The sequence below is a fragment of the Nipponia nippon genome, unplaced genomic scaffold, assembly GCF_047370975.1.
Source record: "Nipponia nippon isolate SJK-2023a ecotype South Korea unplaced genomic scaffold, ASM4737097v1 scaffold_5, whole genome shotgun sequence".
In the NCBI taxonomy this organism is placed as follows: Eukaryota; Metazoa; Chordata; class Aves; order Pelecaniformes; family Threskiornithidae; genus Nipponia; species Nipponia nippon.
In genome coordinates, this window is record NW_028262369.1 from 71,185,168 (window position 1) to 71,211,527 (window position 26,360).

A 26,360-nucleotide genomic window follows, 5' to 3' on the forward strand; every position below is an offset into this window, starting at 1 on the left:
GAAGCGGAGCCGGCTGGAGGCGAAGCAGCAAAGTGCTCCCAGGAATGTTCCCTGCAAAGCAGAGACTCAGCCTGTGGTGTCTTGCGTGGCTCCTCCTCTCCCAGCATAAAGGTTACCTTTGTATGTTTATAACCAAAATAAAATTGCAGCTCCTGAAAGCTATAATTTGTACTTGGGGAACATAATGTTTGTGTTTAGCTATTGCAGGGATTGTACCAAAGCACGGTGACAGAGGACTGGAAGTGTTTGGGATGACGATAGCTGGCAACAGACTCTGCCTTTGGGGGCTACTAAAAACAGCTTTAGTTAAGCAGTATTGATGATAAACAAAATGCCAGGGAGTATTGGTTGTACTGTGAGGAAGAGGACCCCACTCCTGCAGCGGGAGAAGCTGTCCTTCCTCAGTTCCTGCTCTTCCCCTTCCCACAAACCGAGCCAAGAGAGCCTGGCCTCAGTCTTCCAAGCTGTGACACTGGAGACTTCCATCCCATCTCAGAAAGACAATAGAGGGAAGAAGTGGTATACAGCCAAGCCACAAAGGCAGGCTTATCTCGGGAGATGCTATATAGGCTTAAATAGATGTGGAAAAGGGAAATTGGGAAAAATAGGACACTTAAGGTAAACTAACTACATTTTTTAAACATCTGAGTTGGAAATATGCCAGATAACATGTCCACTGTTGAGACTATAATGACTACAATATGTTTCCTCTTTTCCTTGTTGGTAAGCGGGTTTTGTTTGTTTGTTTTCTGGAGAGTGGTGAGGGACCGCAGTTCCCTGCAGTGCATGTGTAGTGAGCTGGAGCTGTCTATGGCCGTTTAATGGGTAAGGCTGCAGTGCTGTGAACGTGACATCTTCCAACTCCTGGCATCATCATTTGGACCTTTTCTTCTCAGGGAAAGATGCAGTGTCGAGTTTAATTCTGTTTTCCAAGAGGATACATAGGGATGGGACCAGAAAACCGAAGGCCTCTCGGCAGTGCGGGTGCAGGCAGACGGCATGCTAAAAGCCTTGCCATCAGAGAGATGCCTTCATCTGGTATCATCTCTGCAAGGTGGTGCTGAGTGTTGTGTTCGGTGATGTACCTGAAATTAATTTGGGAACCCTCCCTATTAATTTTAGAGGGAAAGGTGCCAACATAAACTTGAGGCAGGGTCTGGCAGTTTTGCACAGTATTCTCCAATACGTTTCCAGGTATATTTTGCCAGGAGAAACAGAAGGCTTAAGAGAAAGCATGAAGAGGGACACTGACTTGCCTTGACTGCAGGGCTCCTGCCCAAGTAAAGAGTGTTGCTGAGGAGATGCAGCGTGAAGAAACAAGGGAAGGAGAAGGTGCTCGTAGGGAAGAGAGGCTGAAAAGAAGAGCCTCTCTGAGGTCCTGGAGTCAGAGGGGTTTCTGAGCAGGGCTCAAACAGGTCCCATCCCATCCTCCACCTTCAGGAAGAGTAGAGCTTCTCCTGGCCTCTGTTTCTCCTGATGCTCCATCACAGTGCCCAGCCTCTGCTTTTCACCAGCCTGCTTAGAGTAACAAAATACCACTCTTTGGGCCTTTCTGCCTTGTAGTCTCTGCAGACTTGGGAGTCTGCAAGTACCCATACTGGGCATTTCTATGAAGGCATGTCGTGATGGCTTATCATATAGTTAGCTCATCTAACAAAAGACAGTCCTCTGCACAGAAACATTTTGAATTAACCATGGTGGCTGCTTGGATGCTGGGAAGTTGTCGTATCTTCCAGGAATACCAAGACATTGCATTCCTTCTAGACTATTTTCTGGCTGCTGGGCTATTAATAACTTTGTCCTGAAACAGCACTTTCATATTGCAGCGTATTAAAATCCATAACAACTGGGTGGGTGTCCACAGTCAACAGACCGAAGAAAGCAAGCCAGCGCGAGAGCCGTGGTTGTGTAAATTGGCTCACAGAGGTGTGCTGACTCTAAGCAGCTGGTGATCTGACCTGCCGAGCTTTCTCAAGTCAACAAATGGCAGGGCTCTAAATGGGATCTCCTGGCTTCCCATGCCGTGCTGCAGCCGGTAGCCGTACAGCCTGCTGAAAACCACGCTGACGCGAGACTGATCTCGTGATCCTTTCATGAGGAGTGAGCAATGCCTTGTCCAGTTTTGACAGTGCACCTTAAGTTGCTAATGATACCCATGAAAGGCCCTGCCAGATCTCCTTTTTGTTTGATCTAATGCATTCTGGGGATACAGGTCTCCTCAGATGCCTGTGGGCAGCTGCCTGGGTTGCTGCTGAACAGTTGGGCCAATACTGGTGGGTGCTTTACCAACGTGCTCCAGCAAATTGCTTTTAAAGAGGACCGTGCTGCTTTTATCAGGGTGCATGGCAGCCCAAGTGCACTGCCTGTGAGATTTGAGGCTGATCAAAATCCCTGGTGGCTAGAGTTTTGGAACAAGCACTTTGGCAGAGCATTGTAGAAAAGAAAAGCAATGGAAAACCAAAGGGAGCATCCTTTGGAGGGCACCTGGCTTTTGAGTGAGAGGCAAGTTTACCTGCAGTGGGACGTTCAAGCGTGAAGGCTGTTGTTTCTGTCCATAGATGATGGGAACTCTGGTCTAGAAGTGGCAGAAACCAGTTTGTGAGTACCTCAGTATAGACTGCCCAAATGTAAAAAAAAGAAAAGAGAAAAAAGAGACAAATCCAAGTATCAGGATGTCTGAAGTTGGTGTTGTTTTTAAATTCTTGCTATTTTTCCATTTGGGTTACATTGTTCCTAATAAAGTAGACAAGACTCGTAATATAAAATAACCATCTTCAGCTGCCTAAGAACATGTCAAATTCTGCTTCACGTAAGCCACAGAGTTAAATGGCGCTAATCAAGAGCAGAATTTCATGGAGTTTGAGTGTTGGCAAGGTCCTCAGCTGATGTAAACAGGAACCATGAAATCAGGGCTGCTCTGTGCTGATTTACCCCAGCTGAGAATCGGTTGTGCTTCCCATGGCTTTGTTTCTAGTAAGAGTTTTTTTTCTCAGTGTAACGGTGAAACTCAAGTCTGTTGTCTTCTCTTTTCCTTGCCCAGACTGGCATATTTATCACAGTAGCACATGCATCTTCTTGCTCTTTTAAGATAACAAATTGCCCAAATGATTTAAAAAAAAAAAAATCAAAGAAAAAAGCAGCAAATGGCTTTTTGTATATGTGCTTGGACAGTTGCTGTGCTCACGTTAAAGTTTAAACTTCAGCCAAACAGCCCACTGCTCCCTGCGTGGCTGGAGGCAGGCTTTGGTCCTATATGTTTATTATCATTTAGAAATGGTATAAATGCTCTTTTATTCTTTTTTGTTCTGACCTTATTCTACAACATATTCCCCTCCTTCCTCCTGCTTCCTGTTTCCCAGACAGGTCCCCACCTCTTCCTCCCCACAGCCAAAAATAATACAAAAGGGAACATACAAAAGGTTTTTTGAGCCATGAGATGTGATAATGAATGGGCATCGTGTACAGCGTAGATACAGTAGTCCAGTGCAAAAATGTTGAACACGCAAAGTCTAGATGAGGAATCGCACATTTTTGGGTTAGGAATTCAGTGTTATGCATCCTCTGGTTTAATATGTTTTTAGGTCAGAGCAGAAGAGATGACTCACAAGCCAGGACTCCTAGGAAATGTAGCATATATTGAGTGTATTGATCACATCTCCTCTCCAGGTTTGATTTAATAAGCTAATTGTGAAGAATTGTGCTTACGAATATGCTGTTGCCTGAGAGCGTGAGCACACAACTAGTGTATACGTTTGTGTCAGCTGCTGAGGAGGAAATGTTAAGCTATCTCTGGATGTTAATGAAACATCTCTAAAGAGTACATTTTTTCATTCATGATCCTATCCAGAGTAATTACAAGGAATCCAATTCTGCTGTGTAACCCCACTGCAATACTCTGTAAGGATGAATCTTAATTGAGGACTGAGACCTAAAATATTGCTCTGCTTTGTATGTTCCACAGCCATCAGGATTTGCTCTTGCATATCCATTTCCTGTGAGTTTACCACACTCTGGGGCATGCTTTGAACCTGATCCTTTGATTTCAGTAGGAGCTAGGACTGGCAATTCAAGGAGCTAATTGTGCCTTTTTTGCTATTTATAATGCTAAAATAAAGCTGCTTCCAAACTGGACGGCAACAGGTTAAATACACACTTGAAGAAGTTGGGGGAAAAGTTTGCAGTGAGGGCCACTAGCCAGCTCACTCAAAGCCATCCAAGGCTGTTATATAAATAAATGATCTCTTCAGAAAGATTTTGAAACACACTTACATTACATATATATGATTTCTCAAATGGTCATTGTATGGCTACTTGCCGTCTGGATTTCATGGCAGTCTGCAGGACATGTGCTGGTGTACAAGCACACATGGGTTTTACCGTATTTTGATAGTAGCACAATGGGCTGCGTGCACTTTTGAATTCTTGATTTGGCTATCCTTAATCCTTTGCTGACACTGATGCTATTTTTTGTTGTTGTGACTGGTTGCAGATATTTTTTCTATCTTTATTAAACAGGCAAAAAACAACAAAAGCCCTCCAAAGCCCTGGTTCAGTGTTTGCAGATTTCTTTCATCCTTTTTTTTTCCTAGATGCCTATCAAATTGAGCCATGCTTAGCTGTAGTCCTTTGTTCAATATCTCACAACTAGTGCACTGAAATTCTCTATGCTTAGAGCCCAAATACCACAGATTTTTAGTGAACAACTTTGTCTTATCCATTTAAAAGAATATCTGTTAGATATGATATATTTCATTATCACTAAGTTTGGGACCAAATCTTGATTTTGACTCCTTGGTTAGAGTTATAGGTTCAGACCTTTTTTCTGTTTGAGACATCTGTTTTACCACCCATTTCTGCTGGTGGAAATTGCTAATTTATGGCAAAATTGGTTTTGATCCTTTGAACTTTAAAGGCTGATCAGTCTTCGATAACCTTGGTTGCATCATGCCCCAGAGCAACAGGAAAGTGGCTTACATTTATATGAAGGCGGTGATTCTGTCCTTTAAGTAAATTTGCAGAACTTTTTACATTAAAGTGTATCTTTGCTGAATGTGGTTTAGGCTTCTGATTTCAGCATCTTTTATTCTCTGAAGCAAAATGCTGTGGAGAACATCCAGGGAGAAAGCCGTCTGGGTCATGGTAGGAGGGTGTTCGTTGAGAGTGCTGTTGTGCATGAATAACAGTGAACAGGCTGGTTTGGCTAAATACATTTCCTTAAAAGTTCATTCTTTGGGCTGAGCCCAAGGGGGAAAATGGGCACAGGCCATTATTATATTGAAGAAATTTGCAAACAGAGGCTTCAGTCCCGTGTAGCATAGTCAAGAGTTAATGGACTTGTCCATTGCAGACTGTAGTGGCTGGTGAGACCCATTCAGCCGGTGTTAGAGGACTATCCTGACGGCTCAGGCATATGGGGAGGTTACCACAGGAAAACAAGTCTTTGCGTGTCAAGGGATCTTTGTTGACTATGTGTGTGCCTGCTTTTTGCTCTTGGCAAAAGCCTGTTTGTTGAGCATACAGTTAACTTGATTTGCTTCATATATACAAGGGATTAAGAACTTGCATGCAGATATTTACCATGAGTTAGCTGTCATTAAGTGTCTTATTGTTGTACCTGAAAAGTGGGTTTAGCTGTCTTTTTTTTCAATGAACTATATAACACATAGGCGAGATATGCTTGCACATGACGAGGAGTTTTGTCTTAAATCCTTTGCAATAGAAATTATTTGCTGTTGCCTGAAACTTTTTCTTGCTATTCATTCATTTCAGACTGCAGTTTTCCTATTTTCCCAAGTGTATTTTGCAAAACTACTTATTTTAATTCTAAAATTCTGTTTATTTTATGCTGTCCCAAATGTTAAGCTTCTGATGTGCTGCAGCTTTTTGACAACTAGCAACTGCCCAGTAGAGGTTGCCAAGAGGAAAAGCTGGAGGTTTTGGCAGCTGGGTGGGAACAGATGACAATCTTGGAATAGATGGGCAAGAGTATTGGGTTTTGTTGTTGTTCAGGAAGTAATGAAGGCTTTTGGCAGTGGGAAGAAGATGCATCTTTCAAACCTTGTTTTAGGGTTAAGGGCAAAAATAGCATGTCATTCTGGGGAAGGCAGGAGAATTTTGAATCTCTTATTCCTCTTAACTTCAGGGCTGCCCCACAACATCCAGTTCAATATCTGCCTCTGGCATCAGCAGTGCAAGTGCCACCGTAGCTCAAAGCTTTCGCTGCTCTGCTGAAGAATGAAATACTGACACTGAGCACTGGACCTGGTGCCACTGTTTGCTCTGAGCTTGAGTGAATTGCAGCGGCACTGACCTTAGAATTGTTGTTTTGGGTTGCCTTCAGGTTGAGGATGCTTTCTCTTCCTTTGCAGCCTTGAGACTTTCACAATTATTTAAAGTTAGGGATGAGGCCCGTTTTTTACATGCCAGTGGAAAGCAATGGGGCCATGATGGAGGTTGGAATTTGACCTTCGCTATTGCATGTATAATTCTGCTTTGCTTGTATAAATTATGATGCAAAGAGAAACCTTTCAAGTATTGTAAACAGAGCTGGTAGATCAGACCTGCCTGTCAACCACATTCAACATTTTCATTCTCTGTCAGAGCCTGATCTAAGTATCCAAGTTCTTAATTAGGTTTTGGATAACTTCCAAGATCGGTGCTTGATGTCCAATTATATTTGCAGTAAAATGACACTTAGAAGTAACTAGCACTTCCAGATAAGACTTCCCATGATCTGCTAGAAAAATTCAAAATCAAGATGTTATAAAATACTTCAGCATCAATGAAACAGAGGAACCCAGTGAACATGTTGATAAGGTGTCTTCCCTGACTTTCTGTCCTCAAATCATTATAAGTGTTTGGGCTTTGTTTTACCCTTGACAGAACTTTACTGTTGCCACATTGTGCTGTCTTCAGCTGTGCAAAAGGAGTTTGAGTACTGTAAAGACTTCACAGCATAGGCAGGTGCTTCTGAAGTGACCTGTGATTTTTCAAGAGCCTGTATGTACGGGTCAAATTCCAATACACGACATGACTGCCAGTCGAGACCAGTTCTTTGCAATTCATTGGAGCAAGTTTAGATTTATACCCTGGGAACTGAGAGTTCATTTTAGATCATCAGTTGGAATTAGGTTTTCCAGCTGTCTGGACCTGAACCCAGATGCCAAACTTGTGTCCCTGCCTATGGGCACATCTTTCCCCCATCATTCTCTCAAGGGGAGACAGAGACATCGGGTACCTCCACTGCCTTGAAGCTTGGCACATTGATGACGGTGGTGGTCCCAGATAGAGCCTTCCTGCTGGTTGCTCTCTGGGGGAGAGTGATGAAGTCAAACATCAGCATCATGAGGGGTGACTCCAGCTGCTCCATATATGGATTTTGAATGTTCTGGGTTGCACTTTAACCTGGACAGCTGACAAGCACCCTAAAACTTAGGCTGCCTGAGCCAAACCGAGTGCCTGCAAGTCTGGGAGGGACTGGAAAGTTTGGGGTTTGTCTTGTTGTTGAAGTTAGTAGCAAAACTGTCTTGATTTCTGCTGGCTGCAGAATTAGGTGAGTGCTAAGCTCTGCTGAAAATCGTACAAATGTATCACATCTCTACTATCAGAGGCACACGCTGGGTTTCTCTTGCATTGTATTTCATAGTGGTGAGCATAGTCAATGTGTTTGATAAATAATCTTTACTTTCAGTAGATGAGCTTTAGATGAGCTCCGGAGGTAAGAATACAGGTAGATTAGAGGTCATACCTTTCTGAATTGACAGATGTACTGAACACTGAATTTCCCTGGATCAGTGCTACTGCAAACACTGAAAGGACTAACAAGTAAGAAGTAGGTCCTTAACAGGCATAGGACAGCACTACAGCGGCTGTCTTGTGCTGTCTGAAGGATCTGGTGCTGCATGTGGAGGTGTCACGGTGTGCAATTTACGTGAATTCTGCTGCTATACATGCCCCAGAGGACTGAAATGATAATATAATGTGGGGAGTGAAGAGATGTTATGAGTTACTGGTGTGTAGGCAGGGAACACACACCATTTCTTGCAGGTGGTGGAAATGTGCCTCTGCTGGGAAACTGAGCCTTTTTGCAATCGTATCCAAAATTGAAAAATCAGGCTTAGGCCTTGTCGGGAATGTCCACATGCCAGACTACCATCCTTTGCTAGCTGGTTTTCTGCAAGTACGTGGGGTCTCACAAAGTCACATCCTATTATTTGTCAGCCATGAATCATAATTTTTTTTTAACTGGCTAAATTGAGGAGCAAGGTGCAAGGAGAATGACCCTTGTTAATCAGGGCAGATGGGTTGAAGTGGTGGGTCACATTTTATTGCTTGCCTGTGACAACGGCTTGACAGCAATCAGCAATCTTATGGATCTTCTTCTTGTGCTCCTGAAGGGAGCCATCTTCCTCTTCCCATTGCAATTTTCGAAGTCTTTATTGCTGTAAGTCCTATAGGCACTGTGTAAGAAAGTTTAATACCTACCAAGTTGCCTGCAACGTAGCAACCAAAGGATACTCAGACTTAATGTCGCATGTGACATATATTACATCCATTACACAAAGCTCCCCCTCTCTTGCATGAGTGGTTAAGGAGAAGCTGGACATCCAACAGAACTATGACAAGAGCATGACAAGAGCAGCTAGCTCCTGTCTTACGTATCCTTGAATCATTTTCCTACCAGGTTGGTAGTGGAAGTAGGAGACCTACAGGGGTTCACCAGCATCTGAATCCAGCAGTTTGGGTTCATATCTCAGTGGATAGTGGTCAATATCCTGCTGCTCCCGCAAAATAATGGTAGTTTTTGATGTACTCACTGGCAAATGACTTTGTGGGAATGAGGAACTCTCCTGCCCCTCCTGATGGTCCACCGGGCTGGAGTGGGGACCTTAGTGATATCAGCCTGATTGGTTTCTCCGGGTCAGAGCTCAGGATGAGGGGGCGGGCTTAGTTGGCCTAAAAATTAAAAGTCTTGCCAGGACAGGAGTGAAGAAAGCAGGCTGTTTTCAAAACCCTGCCACACCACTCCCTGGGTGATTTGGGCCAGGAGGAGAGAAGGTCGCGTAAGGTACTTGGCAGAAGCTGGGAAGTGCATATGGGGAAAGACGCTTTGTTTCTGCCGGCAATTGCCTGCCCTGGCAAATGCAGCAGCAGGTAGGGCCCTGGCGGGGGGTAGAGGAAGGGCTGTGGCCATAACCCCTTGCCAGGCTTTGTCTGCCATGCAGATTAGGTGGAGGGCTTTTCTGGCTCAGCGTTGCTAGGCTCTTCCCCCTTATTGACTTGGTGGAGAGGCTGAGGGGGGTGGGAGGGAGGGACTGCGTTATATTGTTTCTTTGAGTTGTTTTTTTCCCCTCTCTATGGGGAGATGGGCTTGATCCACTGGTTTTGGATTTCAGAGGCAGAAGGCAAGACATGACCAGCTGGTGTCTTGAAATGGCACAGGTGCAATGGCTGCGGGAGGGGGGAGCCAGGAATAATTACAGGTTTCTGAAGCATCAGGCTTTGCCTGAAAAGGGCTCATCGAGAAACTGCTCTTTATGGAAAATTAATGGTGAAGCTGGAAAAAACTGTCAGGCCCACTATTGTTGTCATGGGGTAGTGATGCCTTAAAGGAGCAGCACCTCCCGCTTGCCTCCCCTCCACGGGCAGCCCGGAGCCGGGCTTTCTGATCAGCTTTCTGATCCCATAGCAATTGAAATTTCATGTCACTGTCATCAGATTTAATGGCCTTGAGTCCCTGTCTCTTTCTTATTTTTTTTCCTCCTTTCCATCCCTAATTTGTGATTGCGGTTGCTCTTTCGCTTGGAAGCCTTTTATTGATTCAGCCCCTAAACCTGTTTCTGCCCCACTGGGTGAAGGCTAAGTGGGCCAGAAAGCCCAAATTACATGATGTGGGGAATTCAAAAGCATCGCCTCTTTTGGCGAGGGGGATTATTCCTGAAAGACTGTGGAGCACATTTGGAAAGCACCCCCCAAAACCGGTTAGGATTCATCTGGGGAGAGACCAGATCCTCAGCTAAAGCCATTCCTCATGGTCCCAGAAATGCACTTTAAAAAGAAAACTGAACGGTTGCTTAAGGCAAGAGTACTACTTGGTAAGTGTCCCACCTCCAGGCCTGTGTGCAGACACATTGTATATACAGTGTCATGCCTCTGAAAATAACGTACACGCTGAAGTATAGCATGTCTCTGTTGCCATTTTATTGCTTTTTGTCCAAGCCCATCTCTACAGCTCAGGTCTATAATCAGTTATTATTTTAAGAAGAAACAACAGATAACTGTCTGACAAATTTGGTTCTGAACTCTGAAAGTCATCCCAGCAAATTGTATCTGCAACCAGCATTGCTCCGTCCTGGGTACATTGAAAGTAATAATCTTGAGTTACCTGATAGCTGCTAGAGAGCTGTGAGCGGGGCCTCTTTACACTGCCGTTGATGGGACCTTTGTACCCAGAAGGGAGGAGTCTCTGTCTCTCCTCTCGTCATACGAATCTTGTTTCTTGATCAGATGCTGGGCTCTGCAGGCTTAGACGTATTTGGGTCGCCAGATCCCATAGGCTGAAAATTTTTGCCTAAAATCCCTTCCTTAATATCTCTAGAAGTGTTCTCTGAGGTGCAGTTTTTAAAGGTTTCTAAAAAGTATTAGTTAGAATGTCTGTTTCTCCAAGTCCTGTAAAATCGCAGCGGCGGTGTTAAACCAGCTAGCCTTTCAGGCAGCGAGAAATGAAAAATAGCACTAGTAAACTCCATTAAAAGCTCCTGAAACTGCAGCAAACGGTTTTCTATAAACAATAAAAGTTTATAATGTTGGTTATGGAGAACGCTGGGCAGTGTGGTGGTGCCTGGAGGCTTTATTGGGGCTAGCTCAGGGCACCTCGTATAAGGTACATTCAAGTAGGAGGCTCACCCCATCCTCGTGCTGGTGATCACTGCTGTGGAGATGCAGGAACACGTTTTTATGTGGCAGCCTCTTTGACTGCTTTTTAATAAGGTGCATGTGTGTGTTTGTGTGCAAGTCTGGTGTCCTGTACGCAGGAAGCCCCATTTGACCAAATGTGCCAAAACCCCTCTAAAACTGACGGTAGGCCCCTTTTTTCTGTCACATCTTTCCTTCTCTCAGGCTCTTTAAACAAGCTGTGGTGTCACTGGAAATTTTTCCCTGTCTCCTATCTTAAAATGCTACGCTTCAGAATTGTGCTGTTTTAGGAACAGATTGGGCCCCAGCCAACTATGCTGAGTTAAATTTGGAGCGAAAGTTAATGTTTGTGAAGGAAGAGGAAGGAGTTCTTTGGAGAGGTAACTTTTTGTTTGTACGTGGCCAGGCGATGGGGCCGTTAGGATAGTTTCATATGGAGGTGACTGTTGGCCGGATTACACTTAAAATTGGGAAGGGCCTGGTATCCATGGGACAATGTACAGACTCATGAAAATGCAACGGGTGCTTTCTGGTTGTCGTATCTTCACTTCTACCATAATATCGGCTACCATATGTGGATATTCCCACACTCTGTCTCAGAACAGCATCAAACAAGTGCTGAATCCTCATGTCTCCCAAAATGTGACCGTCTCATGATAAGGTGCTGGTGTGCATGAATGCTGGCTCTGAATGGCACTGGACCACGTTGTTCTCCTGCCCTAGGTGGGAGCTACACTGTAATCTCTCTCTAACAGTGGTTTCTCTCCCTCCCCTCTCCCTTCCCCTCCTGCAGACATGCCTGGAGTTGGAGCGATACCTTCAGACTGAACCGCGGAAGATCTCTGAGACCTTTGGTGAGGATTTGGACTGCTTCCTTCATGCCTCCTCAGCCCCAGAAGCAGAGGACAATATCCGACGGCTGGACCCCATCCTTTTACCAGTGGAGACGAGTACGTGTGACAAAAGCACCAACATGGACATTATCCTCTCACGGGACAAGCTGCTGTCTGAGACGTGCCTCAGCTTGCAGTCCACCAGCTCTTCCACAGAAGGCTACACAGCCGTCAACCAGGCCCAACTCAATGCAGTAACCTCATTAACGCCCCCTTCCTCTCCGGAGCTCAGCCGCCACCTTGTAAAAACCTCACAGACTCTCTCAGCGGTGGATGGCACGGTGACATTGAAATTGGTAGCCAAGAAAACTTCACTCAGCTCCGTAAAAGTGGGTGTAGCAACAGCGACCGCGGGGACGATAAAAAGCGGGCAAAGTGACAGTGAACAAGGAGGTACAGGGGCAGAAGCATCCCCAGAAAACAAGAAGAGGGTTCATCGCTGTCAATTTAATGGGTGCCGGAAGGTTTATACAAAGAGCTCCCACTTAAAGGCTCACCAGAGGACTCATACAGGTACTTGTGTAGGATGCTTCTCTCATCTTGTTCTCCTGCCACCTAACCGTAACCATCTCCTTTTATTCTCATTTAGAAAAGAAAAAAAATCTCTGTGAAAGTCCAAGCTTCTGTCTATGAAACAGGGCAGTGGAAAAATATGGTAGGCCAGCAAATGTACCCATTATTCAATAGAACAGAGGAGTTCACCGTCTACCATTAACCTGTTGGGGTTTCTTATGTCTTGTGGGGCTTGATGCAGAGTAATTTTAGGATACCTAGGGGATATAGATGTATCATTCATGTTAAAACTGTGGGCATTCCAGTTTAGGTTTTTGGCACTCACTTCCTCAAGACTTTAAAATTGTTAATTTTCGTCAAGCGTTAATTGCTTCAAATAGAAAATAGCATGGGTAGGTTTTTGTTGCCTTTTGTATGGGGGAAAGAGAAAAATGTATTTCAGATCTGAGATATGCAGTTTAGGAATAATGTTTACGTGAGAGAGCATGCGTGTAGATGCGATGTGTAGGTACACAGACGCACACACTGTTGAGGTATTCACAATCTTGGACTTCTCTGGTGATAAATTCAGTGAGAACAAATGGAAGAATGACATGGAGTTCGAAAGGAATGGCGTAGGTAGAGAGGGAATAGGATGTATGGAAAGATGTCAGGCTGTTATTTTGGGTAATATTTACTAAATGTTGCATATAAGCTCCACTGTGTAAGCTTCTTGAAGCATACCGAATTGACTTAGGTTTGGCTGTTCAGTATCACCCCTCTCCTGTCATTTGTTCACAGTCCCCAGTAGCTTTTCGGCTGGTATTCATTGGCAGTAATGGCTGTGCAGTTCGCGCGTGTTGCTGCTTTGTTCTAAGCTTCACATGTGATGAGAGATGATAAATTCCCATTAGCACTGTCTTATCATGTGATTATTCTTGTTTCCAGAGGGATTGCTGTAATCAGTTTTCTCAATTTTACTGTAAAATGTGTGGTCTCTTACGATAACTGCACATTTAATTCACGATCTTATCATGCAGGCAGATTTCTAGAAGCGAGGTTGTTCTTGCAAGGTAGAAAATAACATGTTGGACCAGTGCAGTAAATCAAACAAATGTGTGGGTTGTTAAGAGAGCTGCATCCATCAAATACTAGGCAGCCCCGTAAAAGTTACATGGTCTGAAGTATAAATCATATTAAGACATAAAAGGCATTGGTTTTGATCTTTTTATGTGGGCTTTCTGGTGCTTTTACTGGGGATAGCCACCTTGCCAGGAGTGACCTCACTTGTGATCCAGTGATTTGAAAGCCAGTGAAAGCAGCGCAGTCATTTTAAAATCTGCAGCAAGGCAGTCAGGAGGCTCCTTGTAGCGTCAGTGCCGCTGTGAGGCTGGGCCCCGCCGGGGCTGTCCGGGGTGACGTCCCAGCCAAGGCCTTCCCGCAGGCGACGGGCCTCCCATGAAGGCACAAATGCAGAGCGTGAGAGCTGTTGACGCGGTGGTCTTGTCTCTTCAGATGTGACCCCTGTGTTGCTTCTCAAGCTGGAGTTGATGGCTCTTACACAGCTCTTCCTGAAGTTAGTCAGGGATGTGACACAATCACCCAGAAAGGGTGAACTTATGGAGTTTTTCTGGCTTTGTGGGGATGTGGACAAGGAGTCCTGAGAGACCACTTGCAAAAAACACTACTCTTTCAATACCTCCACCCTTTGGAGTCAAAATCTTGCAAGATTTTGCATGCTTTTGAACCCAGCCTTAGGTCTGGTTGAATTTTGTATCTGAGGTCAAAACCTTTCCCCTTGGTAACATCAGCATGTGAAATCATACATTTTACAATTAATCCATGACGAGAAACATTTCTCACTGGCCCTGTGATGCTTGTGTTGAATAGCCTTAGACTCTATGTAGAGCCATTGATGTGTATGTGTCTGCCCATCCACAGCAGCACTCAGCATGGTGAGAAAGACAAGTTCACCTTTGCTGGCAGATGGGGAACACCTGTATCAGATGATGAGACTGCAGCTGCCCGGGTGCAGCGCCCACACCTCCCACTCCCAGCACCTCATGCAGTGGGTTCAGCTACCCCTCTCTTCTTGCCTCTTAAACTATCAGTGGTTTAACCAGCCCCTACACCATTTACTAGTTTATGGGAGTGTTCCTGTTTCCATTTACTAAGTCCTAAGCAGATAGCATAGGTTGTTAGGAAAGCAGGAAGGCAAAAGGCAAGAGGGAATACAAACCTGGAGCTCTCCCGTCTTTGCAGCCATATAATCACCCTGCACCTTGCCACGTCCTAGCTGCGCATAGCTGCGTAGAAAGCATGGTTTCATTTTGCGATGAGGACTGGATGCAGCCTTGTTGTTAAAATACATCTTTGATGCAGAACCTGGGAGCAGGTAGGCACCTGGCTCCCATTTTTCTCTGTGGAAAGCAGATTGTCTAAATACCTTTGAACATTTACATCTTGGGAGCAATCTGAGTGAATCGAGGGGAGGGGTGTGATAGGCTTATCTAACTATCTTATTTGAGTCCAAAGCACAAAGTCATTCAGACGTCTTCATCCTTCTTAAGTGCTCTGTTCCCTTAAAAAACACTGACCGTTGGATGCCTTAAATCAGAGCTGGTACAATCAAGACATTAAATCTGTTCACGCTGACCTCTGCAGTGGGGTTTCCCCACAGGGAGCTCCTGCCTCTGGTAAAAAAGAGGGACAGAGAGGAATAACTATGGAAATTTGTGACTGAATTATAAATGGCAGGGCTGCCTCCTTTCCCATGCACGCCTTCAGGGCTAGGGACAAGGAGCCCTTTTCTCCATTGGTGCTTTGTTTTTTTCACGCTGTGAGCTGAGTGCTCTGTGGGTTGCGAATGCACCCAGCAGTGCCAATGGCTAGTAGCCACTTGGCTTAGTCAGTGGCTGAGCCAGAGGGTCTGAAATGATTGCGAGATATTTTCCTTTGGCTGGTAGTTTGTTAGTATGTCATGCAAGAGCAGTCTGCCAGTGCGGGCTCTGTGTAAAAGGGTGTGAGTGCCCTGACAGACAAAGAGCTCTCAGTGTGGGGTTCACAGGCAGGGAGGCAGATGCGGGCTGGTCACCCAGCTTGCATGTGCAAAGTCCACTTGCTGGATGAAAGAGATTTACTGCAGTGCATGAAAACAAGAAAACCATGGGCTGGGGAGCTGGGGGGTGGAAGGAGGTTGCATTCCTTTCGTTCGTATGTAAGGCTGACCAGACAGATGCTGGCTGGCGTTCCTTGCTGCTGCATGATGAGCCAGGCTGGGCTGGAGGCAATACAGACTGATAGCAGCTTGCTAGATTGGAGGCGATCTTCTCTAAGGGCTTTACTTTGCTGGGGAGCCCAGAGACAGTCAGACCCCATGTTGCACTTGGTGCATCCCCCACATTACTCTCCCGCATCTCATCCGTAAGAGAATCAGGACAGCGCTGTAAGGCCCATCAATGGTTGAACTGGTTATGAAACCACCTTCTGGATGACCTTTGGAGAGGGAAAAACAATCATCTGTGTGGGAGAGAATTTAATCTGGAAGGGAAAGGGAAAAACATTGTCTGGATGGAAAGGGAAATGAAAATATTTGACTGAATTCAGAGTAAGCTGGGGCATCTAAAGCGAAGGGTGTCTAAAGGAGCTAAGAGCAGTGGTGGGACTGACTGTCAGAGGGCAGCAAAGAAGCCACTCAGGGGAGAAATAGCAGCTGGGCTAGCGGAAAAGGTGAGCTGTAGGTTTGGAAGGACCATGCTGCCCATGTGAGGGTGAGGTAAAAACATCTAAAGAAGGAGCTACCATGACTGACACGATAATCCAACCCTAGCACATTCTCTCACAGTTATTCATGGAGCAGACATCAGTGCAAACAATGACATTTTGTCTCTTTTGAGAGACAGAAGTTTTCGCCCAGCCTTCACACATGCATGGAGATGAATTGCCAGTGTAATGGAGAGTGGAGAGGGAAGGAATTCGAATGAGCCAAAACCCATGTATAGTCATCAGTGCTTCCTAAATTAGAAAGCAGGATATTGCTGGCGAGTGTCTGGATGCAAATAAGTCTAAGGGTGAGCTGGCCTGTGACCTATGGGAAGATTAGTCATGGGATGTGGCTGTGTCTCCCAGATCAAAGACCTCTGGAGGAGATTTCTATCTCCTGACAAAACCGTTCATATCAGCCTTCCTTGCCATAATGTACAGGGGAAGGTATGAGATGGCGTGGGTGCTTTCTGGCCAGAGATAAAGCATCATTTATAAACTGACCAGGAAATCCTTAAGATTGGGATAGTGATAAAAAATGACCCTTAGGGGGTTCTGCTGGGGTTTGCATTTTCTGAGTATCAGAAGGTTTTGGGTTTTTTTCTTTATCCATCTAAAACCAGGATCTGATACAACCTAAGCTCAAGTCTGAGAAACAGCAGTTGGGCACCTCACATCTATATTTAGGTTTCTAAAGCCTAAAGAAGTGGGAAATACCCATGTGAATAGATGTTATGAGTCTACATGCAATCTTAAGATAGCACTTATTTAAGTGGAGTTTGTTTCACATTGTCAGGACATCTTATTTTAAATTATATAGTTCTTTGATCCAAAGTGCTGGGTGAGAGTAACTAAAACAAACAAATCCACCCTGCAGGAAAACAAATTACTACATTTGCAAGAAAAAGACGAGAGGCACAAGGGTATTAGAAAGAGCATTAATGAACAGGAAGGTTTTTGAGATGGTATTTAAAACAACAGAGAAGAGCTTTCCCAAAGTGTTGGAGATAGAAGAGGAAATGTCCAGAATTTGGAAATGATCAGAAAAGACCAAATTGAGGAGAGTAGGTGGATGATAGATAAAGAAGATTAATACAAAGTAAAGGAATAATAGAGAAAATAAGACTATCTGTGTCAGTGATACCACACGAATGGGAAGCTGCATTGCTGTACTGTGTTAGTATGGTAGCACCTGTGAAGAGAAAGCCAATGAAGAGAAAGAAAAAGCAAATAGCCAAGCACAGCACCAATTCTGCAGGATGCAAGATTTTGAATAATGACTTAGGGAAAAGCATTTGGGAGAACAGTGTAGGTAGCATAGGAGAAATGAAAGCCAAAGCCCAAGATTTTTTGTTGTACAGAGACCCATGGCTTCATAGCGAATCCCCAGCTCTGTGTGCAGGGCTGCAACCTGGCAAGGGGACGCAGAGGGACATGGAGGATGCTGAAGCTCCCATGGCAGCAGCCGAAACAACAGGTGAATTTTCTGGAAATGAGAGCAAGGGAGTTGAGGGAGGAGGGGTGCGTGAGGAAGACCTTCATTCGGGGCTGGATTTGTTTTGGGGTACGGTTGCATTGCCAAATTGGAAAGATGTGTTTTGTTGTGAGGTTGGGTTTTTTGGAAGTTTTTTTTGGGTAAAAACATAACAAGCGTTTATCAAAGCTGATTAAAATGAGCCCAACCTGTTCATAAGCTCTTTAAAACTTTATGGTTCTGAAGCCTTTTAGCCATTTGGCAAGTTTGGAGGGGAATGTTGTGATTTCACTGTGGAGGGCCAGAGCCTCACTTAATTATTACAGCGAGAGCTTAGGCTGAGGAAACGAGCGTTGTGAACCTCCCAGGCAGCAGGAGGACAGGCCCTGCCAAAAGCAGCCCTTGCCATTTAAAACACTGGTGTTGTTCATCCATTGCTTAGTTGCCAGTACCTGAATTCTCAGTCACCTGTTTCTGCACCATCATTTGCCAGATCAATAGCACCGGACAGTCTTACTGTTTGAGTTTGAAAATGTAAATAGGTATTGTTTGTTTGTTTGTTTGTTTGTTTGCCATGTGAGATGATTTTTGGCACAAGGGAGACCTAGAAAGTGATGTTTGCTGTCTGTTCAGCAGCTGCAGGAGGGAGAGTGCTGGTGCCTCCAAGTGTTATGGGCAGGCTGCCTCAGTAAGGCGCGGAGGAGCCATCTCTAGTTTGTCATCTAGAGTTTTCGTTGTACCCATCCACCCCTGAGCCCCTGTGAGGCACCCAGCAAGGGGGTGAATGATAGGGATCACAGAGAAAGACTCGAATTAAAAACCCTCAACTTGTCTTCTGCTGATTTCCTTTTGTGTTGGTGCTGTCCCACGCTGGATACCAATGGCAGGTTAATGACGAGAAGCTATGGTTTTCTTGTCCATTTGTCCAAAGCACTGGCACTTCTGAAGTATTTGAGGTCACATCAGGCCTGAATCAGAGACAGGTGCTCAGCGATGCTGTTTTAGGCTAAGGTGAGCTTACTGGACGAGAAGGGCCTGAGCAGGCTGGGAGAGCTGAAGTGCTCTGGGCAGGAAAAGCCACATGCATTACCTCTCATCTCAAAAGCAGGTGCCAGGTTAGGCTCTTCCTAAGCACAGTGTGGGCATTTGAGTCTGGGTCACGTCTGGGCAAGCAGCCAGGAGCCTGGATGGACCTCTCCTAATCCAGAGCCTGCCTTTCACACCCCATGCGGACACGGTCCCGCATACCTGCATACCGGCAGCAGCAGCTTGCAAGCAGGAGTGGATGAACTGCAAGGCTCCGTGGAAGCTGACCTAAATACAGTGGACCTAAATACAGCGTCCGTGCTTCTGCCAAGGGTGGTGGAGTCCCAAATAAAGCCATGGGCACCATGGCATAGCTGGTGCCTACCGTGTAGCACAGACCAACTGCAGGTAGGGAGACCAGCCAGGCCTGCATTTGCACTAGGAATAATGGCTGAAAAGATGTACTGAAAGATAGCTAAAGGGCAAGCTTATGGTGCAGGGAATGCAGGGTGGATTTAATGAATAAAATTGCCTCTTTCTGTTTTGCTGGCGTTTAGGAGAATCATAGAATCATAGAATGGTTTAGGTTGGAAAAGACCTTTAAGAGAACATGTATTTGTGTCTTCAGAAAACAACTGTCTGACAACCACTCTCAAAAGCCAGTTGGTTACCACATGTCAAGCAGGGAATGGTAATGTGCTGCAGTAGATTGAAATGAATGAGAGACAAGGACATTAAGTGGGGGCAGTTTAAAGACTAGTGCAGCCATTTCGGAAAGGGGAAGACAAAATACTGCATGGGACCTGCTTTATCCACAAGTCTCTGAGAGCGTCCAAAACCTTTGTGTCACTGCGGAACCAAAATTTTTCCTTAGGTCAGCTTTATACATGATAACAAGACTTACTAAGAATTAAAAGCCTTTATAACATTGCAGGCCAGTTCACAATCCCAGCAGCCTCCATTTGTAGATAGGCACCCAAATGTTGTGTTGGGCAGTTTTGCTGCTGAAGGTGTCTGGCCTTGAAAACCTTGGACTGAAAGCTGGGGCTGCAAAAACTGAACGCTGAAAAAACATTTGCAGGAGTGCTAGCTAAGCTAATGATGACAAGCATGTGTTTCCAGATAAAAGCTGATCCCCGGCTGAGTTCTGAAAGAAAGGTGTCCTCACTGTATGGCAGTGCACATTCAGAGGCTTAGCGGGGATTTATTCCTTCCTCTTGTACATCTGGACTCTTAGCACTGACAGAGAGAACTTAATAGATTGGTTAGACAATTTTGCAATGTCATTCTAGCTTTGTATGATGACCACAAGTGATCATTAGTGCACTAGAAGCTTGTATTAGTTCTTGGAAATGAATGTTATAAAAACACAGGCATGGACATCTGCATATACTTTTGTTCAATATGTAACTGCATGGAACTCTACTATGGTTAATTTTGCATAAACTTCCATTTGGACGTCTTGTTGTTGGTCATCTGTAACTTTGCAAAGCTTTTCCTTCTTCAGAGTGAAATTTTCCACATTTGGTCTTTTTCCAGTGTGGTTACTGTTTGTTATTTTAGAAGTTGGAGGAAAAATATTTGTTTTTTAGGAGAATGTGGCATGTGTGTTGGGGAGGGGCAGGGAGAAAAGAGCTGTCCTCAGTGTAAGGTTTGCCCAGCAGCGTTGCCAAGACCTGTGTACCGAGCCCTGCTCAGCGTGAAGCAGCGAGGAGCTCCCACGCTGCCAGGCACAGCCTGCCACCTCCAGCCCCAGGAGAGGGACAAAGCACCAGGGAGGATGAGATCTCGCTCAGAAACATCGTGCAGCTGCCACCGCGTAGGTAGCCCTGCCCAGACACCAGGGCAGCCTTCACTGGGAGAACGTGCCAGTCTATTTTTTAAGCCCAAGCACACAGTTTCCCTTCCACCTCCACCCCACCAGTATCTGAATGAATTAAAGCATCCTGGGTCTTCTTCCGTTTTTCTTTTTGTTGTTGACAAAACTGGGAAACAGAAAGGAATGTATTTTACTTTCCCCTTGTGTTTTATTCCTGTGCTATCTCTGCCAGTATGCATAATTTTTTTTGTCACCTTTCTCTGATTTTTCAGTGGCAAAAGGGAGAAGATGAAGTGGCACATAAATGGTGAAAAACATCAGCACTGTAGTAGTTTGAATAAGCAAAAGAACACATTCATTAGCACAAATATGGAGCAAAAGCATTTAAAACGTTAGCATTTGGAAAAGAGGGTGTCTATTGCTCTTAATTTTTTTTTCATTGGTTCTAGCCCCTGATACATGTTTCTTATATTTTGCCTGGAATATTTATATTTTGCCTGGAATTTCTCAGAAACTTTTGGCCTAAAACGTGTGTGTCCAAAGAGCACATCTTTGATACACTGCTCTGGATTATGTAAATATGTGCCACGTCCCATAAAGGGCTGTCTTCATTGTTCACCTTCTGGGATAACTTACAAAAAGCAAAGGGAAAAAATATGTTTCAGGGTCCTGGAAAAATCTGACCCAGTGAACTGCTGAATTTTTCTCCTTTTTCATCTGTTCTTTCTGCCACTGCTACCTTGCCTTGCGTCTTTGAGCTCACAGAGCTCCACTGAATCTGAAACTAAAAGCCCTTATTAGAAGAGATTTTTTTTAAAGTTCTTGCCGCTCCTCTGGGGACCAAAGTAATGGCAGCTTGAAGCAGTGGAGAATGTGTAATTAGGGCAAACAGCAATGCCTCGCATGATGGGGAGAAACAGGAGGAGAGGAGGGGAAGCGTGCAACAGCCCGGCGTGCACAGGCTGTTACTAGGAGACCCCGGCACGAAATGCATGAGATGCAGGGTGCTAATGGGCCAGCCCGCCGCCTGGGTACCAGCCCGACCTGCTGCACAGCTGCTTCTGCCCTCCTGTTGCCAAGCAACTCCATCCTTACTTTTTCTTTTTCTTTTTCTTTTTTTAATTCTCCCCCGCCCCTTCTGGAGGCTTAATTGGGTAGTTTTGCTGCTGGTGTTGCTGCCGGGTGCCCGCCTGGGCCTGCCGCTCTGCTGCTGTCCCCAGGGCTTGGGGTTGCGGGAGGATGTGCTGGCAATTAATGGGGCAGAAGTGCAGGTTGTGCGCCCAGGCTGGCGCCGGCATCCGTCCCCTGGCCCCGCTCCCCGCCAGCCAGGAGCTTCCTTCGGAGAGGAGCTGTGGAGAAGGGGTTTGAAAGGGAAGCAGCGTTTCGAAGGCTTTATCACGCTCGATGGGAGTCTTGCAGAGACCCAAGGAGATAAAGCACAGCATTCCTCCCCACCTTCAGTGCTTGGCATGTATGGCAACGGGCATTCATTAAATGCATCCTCTTGAGTAGAAAATGGAAAATTTCCATTTCTTTGAATGTTGCTACATGCTTTGCTTTCCTCTGCTTTTCAGCTAGGCGAGTGGGCTTTGTGGATGTGTGTTAGGTGCTTGTGTGCGTAAGACATAATGCTGCAAAAATTCATTTCTTTTCATGCCCTGAATGGCTACGTGCCGAAGACTGCTGCTGGCTCGGTAGACAAGCTTTGGCAAGGCCCTTAGGGACTAATCCGGAGCTTTGAAGTTTGTAGAAAGACTGATTGGACATTGGGTCTGGTTCTTAACCTCTTTTCCTCCATCTCTAATATAGACGTGATCAGAGCCATCTCTCTATAAGGGCACTGCTGACCTTTTTGGATGAAAGGGTTCCATCGTTCATGGAAATGTACTGCTTTTACACTTGATCATCCCTGCCCGTCTAAAAATAGGTACAACCTTCTCACATTGTGTATTTCACAATCCTGTCACATTCCTCTTCTGCCCTGTACTGTCTCCTGCCAGCTTTTCTCTTGTGCTTTGTCACTCTTTCAAAGGCTTTTCCATCTTTCCAGCAGGTGGCAAAACTGTGAATAAAATGCCCTTTTTTTTTTCTTTTTTCTCTTTTTGGGTAGAAAGCATTGGTGAGCCACTTAAGCACTGACCACTGCCCCCCCCTTGCATTCCTTTGTAATAATAAAAATAATAATTAGGCTTTCTATTCTCCAACAAAAATCAATTAGGTATATTGAGGAATGAAAGGCTCAGAAAAGTATCTGAAATTGATTTTTGTAATTAGTTTTACTGGTTGATGGGTTGCATGCACATACGCTTAGATGTTAGCATTGATCTCCAGAGGATGTGTGTATTAAATAGCCTGCTCTTCCTTTTTGCTAAAGAAATGAACTTATTAATCTTAAAAAGAGGGTGATGTTGTGCCATGGACTGCAGCTGCTCACTAGCTTTTCTGTAACCTCACTGGCAGAGCAGCTGCCTGAGCCACGTGATGGTAACTTGCTGAATCTAGTGTGAAAGCGGGGATATTTAACAAGTAGCAGGTCTTGGGCTACTCCTCTTCTGTATCTCATAGTTGACAAAGTGTGCATATGTAATGAGGGAGGACAGGCACAGGTGTTAAGGAGACCTGTCTGGTTAGATTTCATTTTTTCAGGAGTCCATAAAACTGAATGTCCTTCTGCAACATGCTTCTATTAAATATCACAAAGCTCTTTCCATAGGAAGAGAGGAGTGACCGGGAACATTTTCTGTTGTGCCACGTGCTGTGTGCTGATGTTCAGCTAATTAGAAGAATTATGGCTCAGCTTCATTGGTATGCCATGTATGTAGCTTGTAAAGCTCTCAGGGACCCTTGGAGATGAAGAGTGCTACATAAATATAAAATATTGTTAATGTGATGTTCCACATTAGGCATCCCATTGTGCTGTGGCAGACTTTCGTAATAAACTGCAAAGCAAATACGAATGCCTGCCTGGCGTTTCTCTGCAAGGCGATCTGGGAGGCTGCTTCCCACCGAAAGCCATACCAGCTTCTGGCATTTCTGAATGACTTGCGTCTGCACCGACGACATCCCCGTGGGCACCGGCCTCTGAATGATGTCTTGGATTGTCCCGCAGTGACACCACTGCTCGCTGCAACGGCACGGTCTCATTCACCAGCCTGGGAACAGCAGGTCCCAAAGGGATTTCTCAGAAAGGGTGGCGAGGAAAGTTATTAAAACACTCTCTTAAAAAGCCAGTGGCACTACTTGATTCTTCACGCATTTCTTTGCACAGCTCGGGCCCCCAGAGCTTCCTTATAGGAGAAATCCAGGCGAGAAATCTTGCATTCAATTCCTTTTTCAGTTGTAATTTGCAGTTTGTCTGGTTCTCCAGGAACACCAGTCTTGGAGCAAGCGTAGCTGAAGCTGTCTTTCAATATGTATTTTTAGACATTGAGGCTTTTAGAACTAGTTTCATTTTGAATAGTTTTTAAATCACAGATTTTAAAAAGGAAGGAAATGTTTTGTGTTTCTTTCAGAAAACTTTTTTTTTGGATCCTGAAACTATATGTAAATAATTCATGGCGGATTAGAACACATGGTCATTTTTAAGGGGGTGTTTCTGTTGTTTTCTTAAAGACACTTTTGCATGCTAGTTTTGTGTAGTTATGTAACATGATATTAAGGAGCTCTTAAAGCATAGTACAACAAATGTCTTATTTGAATGGCCTTCAAAATGTGCATACAGACAGGATTTGGATTTTTTCCCTCAGTTTCTTTAAGTATTTTTGGCTAAATTGGTCATACGGACAAAGGGAGTCCCGTGACTGTACCACATTTTAGCACGGAGAGATACCGGCGAGAATTTTGACTGTGATTCTCCTCTGAAGTTCATTGCAGGACTGGGGGCTTAAACTACTTGATTGTTTTACTAAGTGCACTGTAATCAACATATGTCTGAGGTGCGGTATTTACGGTGGGGTGCAGGGGAGGAATAAGGAAATAGATACGGATAGATAATCATAAAATCTTTGTTTACTTTTAATTCTGTAAAGATACAGGGTGAAACTCAAGCCTTAATGGTCATTTTTCCAATGACTTTGATGGAGCCAGGATTTCACCCCACAGCATTGCCAACTCTGTGATCTTATCGTGCACGTCCCAAAATCTGGAGGGTTTTCTTCTTAAAGTCCCCACTCTTGAAATCCAGGGAATAGAGAGCAAACTCCCTTCTCTGTATTTTGTAATAAATGTTTCTAGCCTGCAGAGCTGCAAAGAGAACTTTAAAATCATGGCCCTAGGTTATCTACAAAGCAGAAGGCAAATGATCTCTAAATGTTACTGTTTTCTTCCTTAAAATCCCATTATTTCTATGGGAGACTGAACTCGTGACTTTTTAACCCTTGGGGCTGGCAATAAATAATGCAGATATAAGATGTATAATATGCCCAGCATCCATTGTGTGCTGTAGTTTTGTGGTCATGACAGTGTCCTCAGCTGATCTCAGTTATGTACCTCTGCGTCCTGTAACCTAATGTTTCTACTAATCATTCTCTGTTGAAACAGCCACTGTGAGATATCTGTAGCAAATGCTGCCTTACCCCTTGTACAAAATAAATATCCCTGGGACCTAGAGGGTGCCTGTGGGATGTAGGTGGCAAGGACAGGGGGGTCTCTGGATTTTGAGACGAGACAAGATCCCCACTGCTGTGTTTTGTGAGGGAATATTTATTGTGAAGGCTTGTATAGGGTTTACAGTCTAAGTATGTAAGAGAGCATGTTTTCTCTCTAAGAGAGAAAACCTGATGTTCTCTGTTTTGTGCCTGGAGAGCAAAGATACAGCTGCCTGCAGCTGAGCGGCTTGCCTCGACCCCTGTACCATCAAAGGCGAGAAATTCGCCTCCAGTTCCAGTCTGACTGAGGTCTGATATGTCACACTCTGCACATGCCTTTGCATCTCCATTAACTTGAAAAAGAGCCATTGGTGGCTATTTCAGATGATGGCTTTTGATATCTAAAGTTGCATGAGATGAAACTCACCAAGACTGCTCGAGGCTGGAAAATGGAGGGAGAAGTCTCAAGGACCAGTGCGGTGTCTCCGTCAGAACCAGCCCAGCTCTATCAATCATGTTCTGCTGGGAACCTGGTGTGTGTTTACCATAGTAGTGTTGCTAGGATTGTGTGCTTGGCTCTTTCATATTTCAAATGATAAATTTTTGGCTTTCAAGAGAAGCCTATACCAATCATTTGTTTATTTTTATAACTAGGTGCCTAATGTTTTGAGTCTTGCATCTGTCTTACTCACCAAAGGCATAGTGACCTGATTTCAGAGCTGCCAAAGTCTGATGGATTTTTGTTACGACTCATAAATTCTAGCTTCACTATTGCATGTTTCCCATAAATTTGCAAAGGTCTTTGTCCTCCAGTTACCAGATTGGACCAGGCTGGATGAAATAAGGAGGATGGAGGCCCAGACTCTGCTGAAGTGTGCTTTGGAGGTACCGCTAGAAGAAGAGCTAGGTTGTGTGAGGTGCCATAGATGGAAGTGGAACAGAGAACCTATTTCCAAAGCATCCCAGTCTCAGGGTATGAAAATATGCTCCAGGAAGATAAAAAGATTAAAATGGGCTATGGACCGCAGGACAGAGCCACAATGAAGAGAGGCTGCTGCACAGAAGTATGCAGTCACAATGGACTGAAACTCTTAAGTCATATCTGAAGGGCTAATAGCATTTCTGTACCACTAGCTTTTCTGATGATAAGGTCCTTCTGGATCAGTAGGTTTCAGCACAGAGCTCTGTGCACTTACAGGCATGCGCAGGCTGCTTCTTGGGGATCCTCAGCAGGCAACTAAGGGTGTGTCTATGTGAGTGTTTTCTGATGATGAAGGATCCCCTTTTGAGGTGAGTCTTCTGGTTGCCCCCATTCACTGTGCTTTGGTTCAGCCCGGCTGGAGCACACGTGTGGTTTTGGATGGCCTGTCCTGGGAGGTGCTCTGCAAGTGCAC

The 26,360-nt window shown here is 44.9% G+C and overlaps 1 protein-coding gene across 4 annotated transcripts in view; it reads left to right on the forward strand.

Moving 5' to 3' along the window:
• Nucleotides 1–26,360, forward strand: part of KLF7 (KLF transcription factor 7) — a 106,280-nt gene that overhangs the window by 18,974 nt on the left and 60,946 nt on the right. For all 4 annotated transcript variants that reach the window (XR_015698741.1, XR_015698742.1, XR_015698743.1 and 1 more), the window contains exon 2: nt 11,708–12,320. Coding sequence is in view for 1 of the 4 variants with exons in the window: in XM_087731507.1 (XP_087587633.1) it covers nt 11,708–12,320 (613 nt within the window). In the remaining 3 variants the exon portion in view is untranslated. The remainder of the gene's footprint in view (nt 1–11,707; nt 12,321–26,360) is intronic.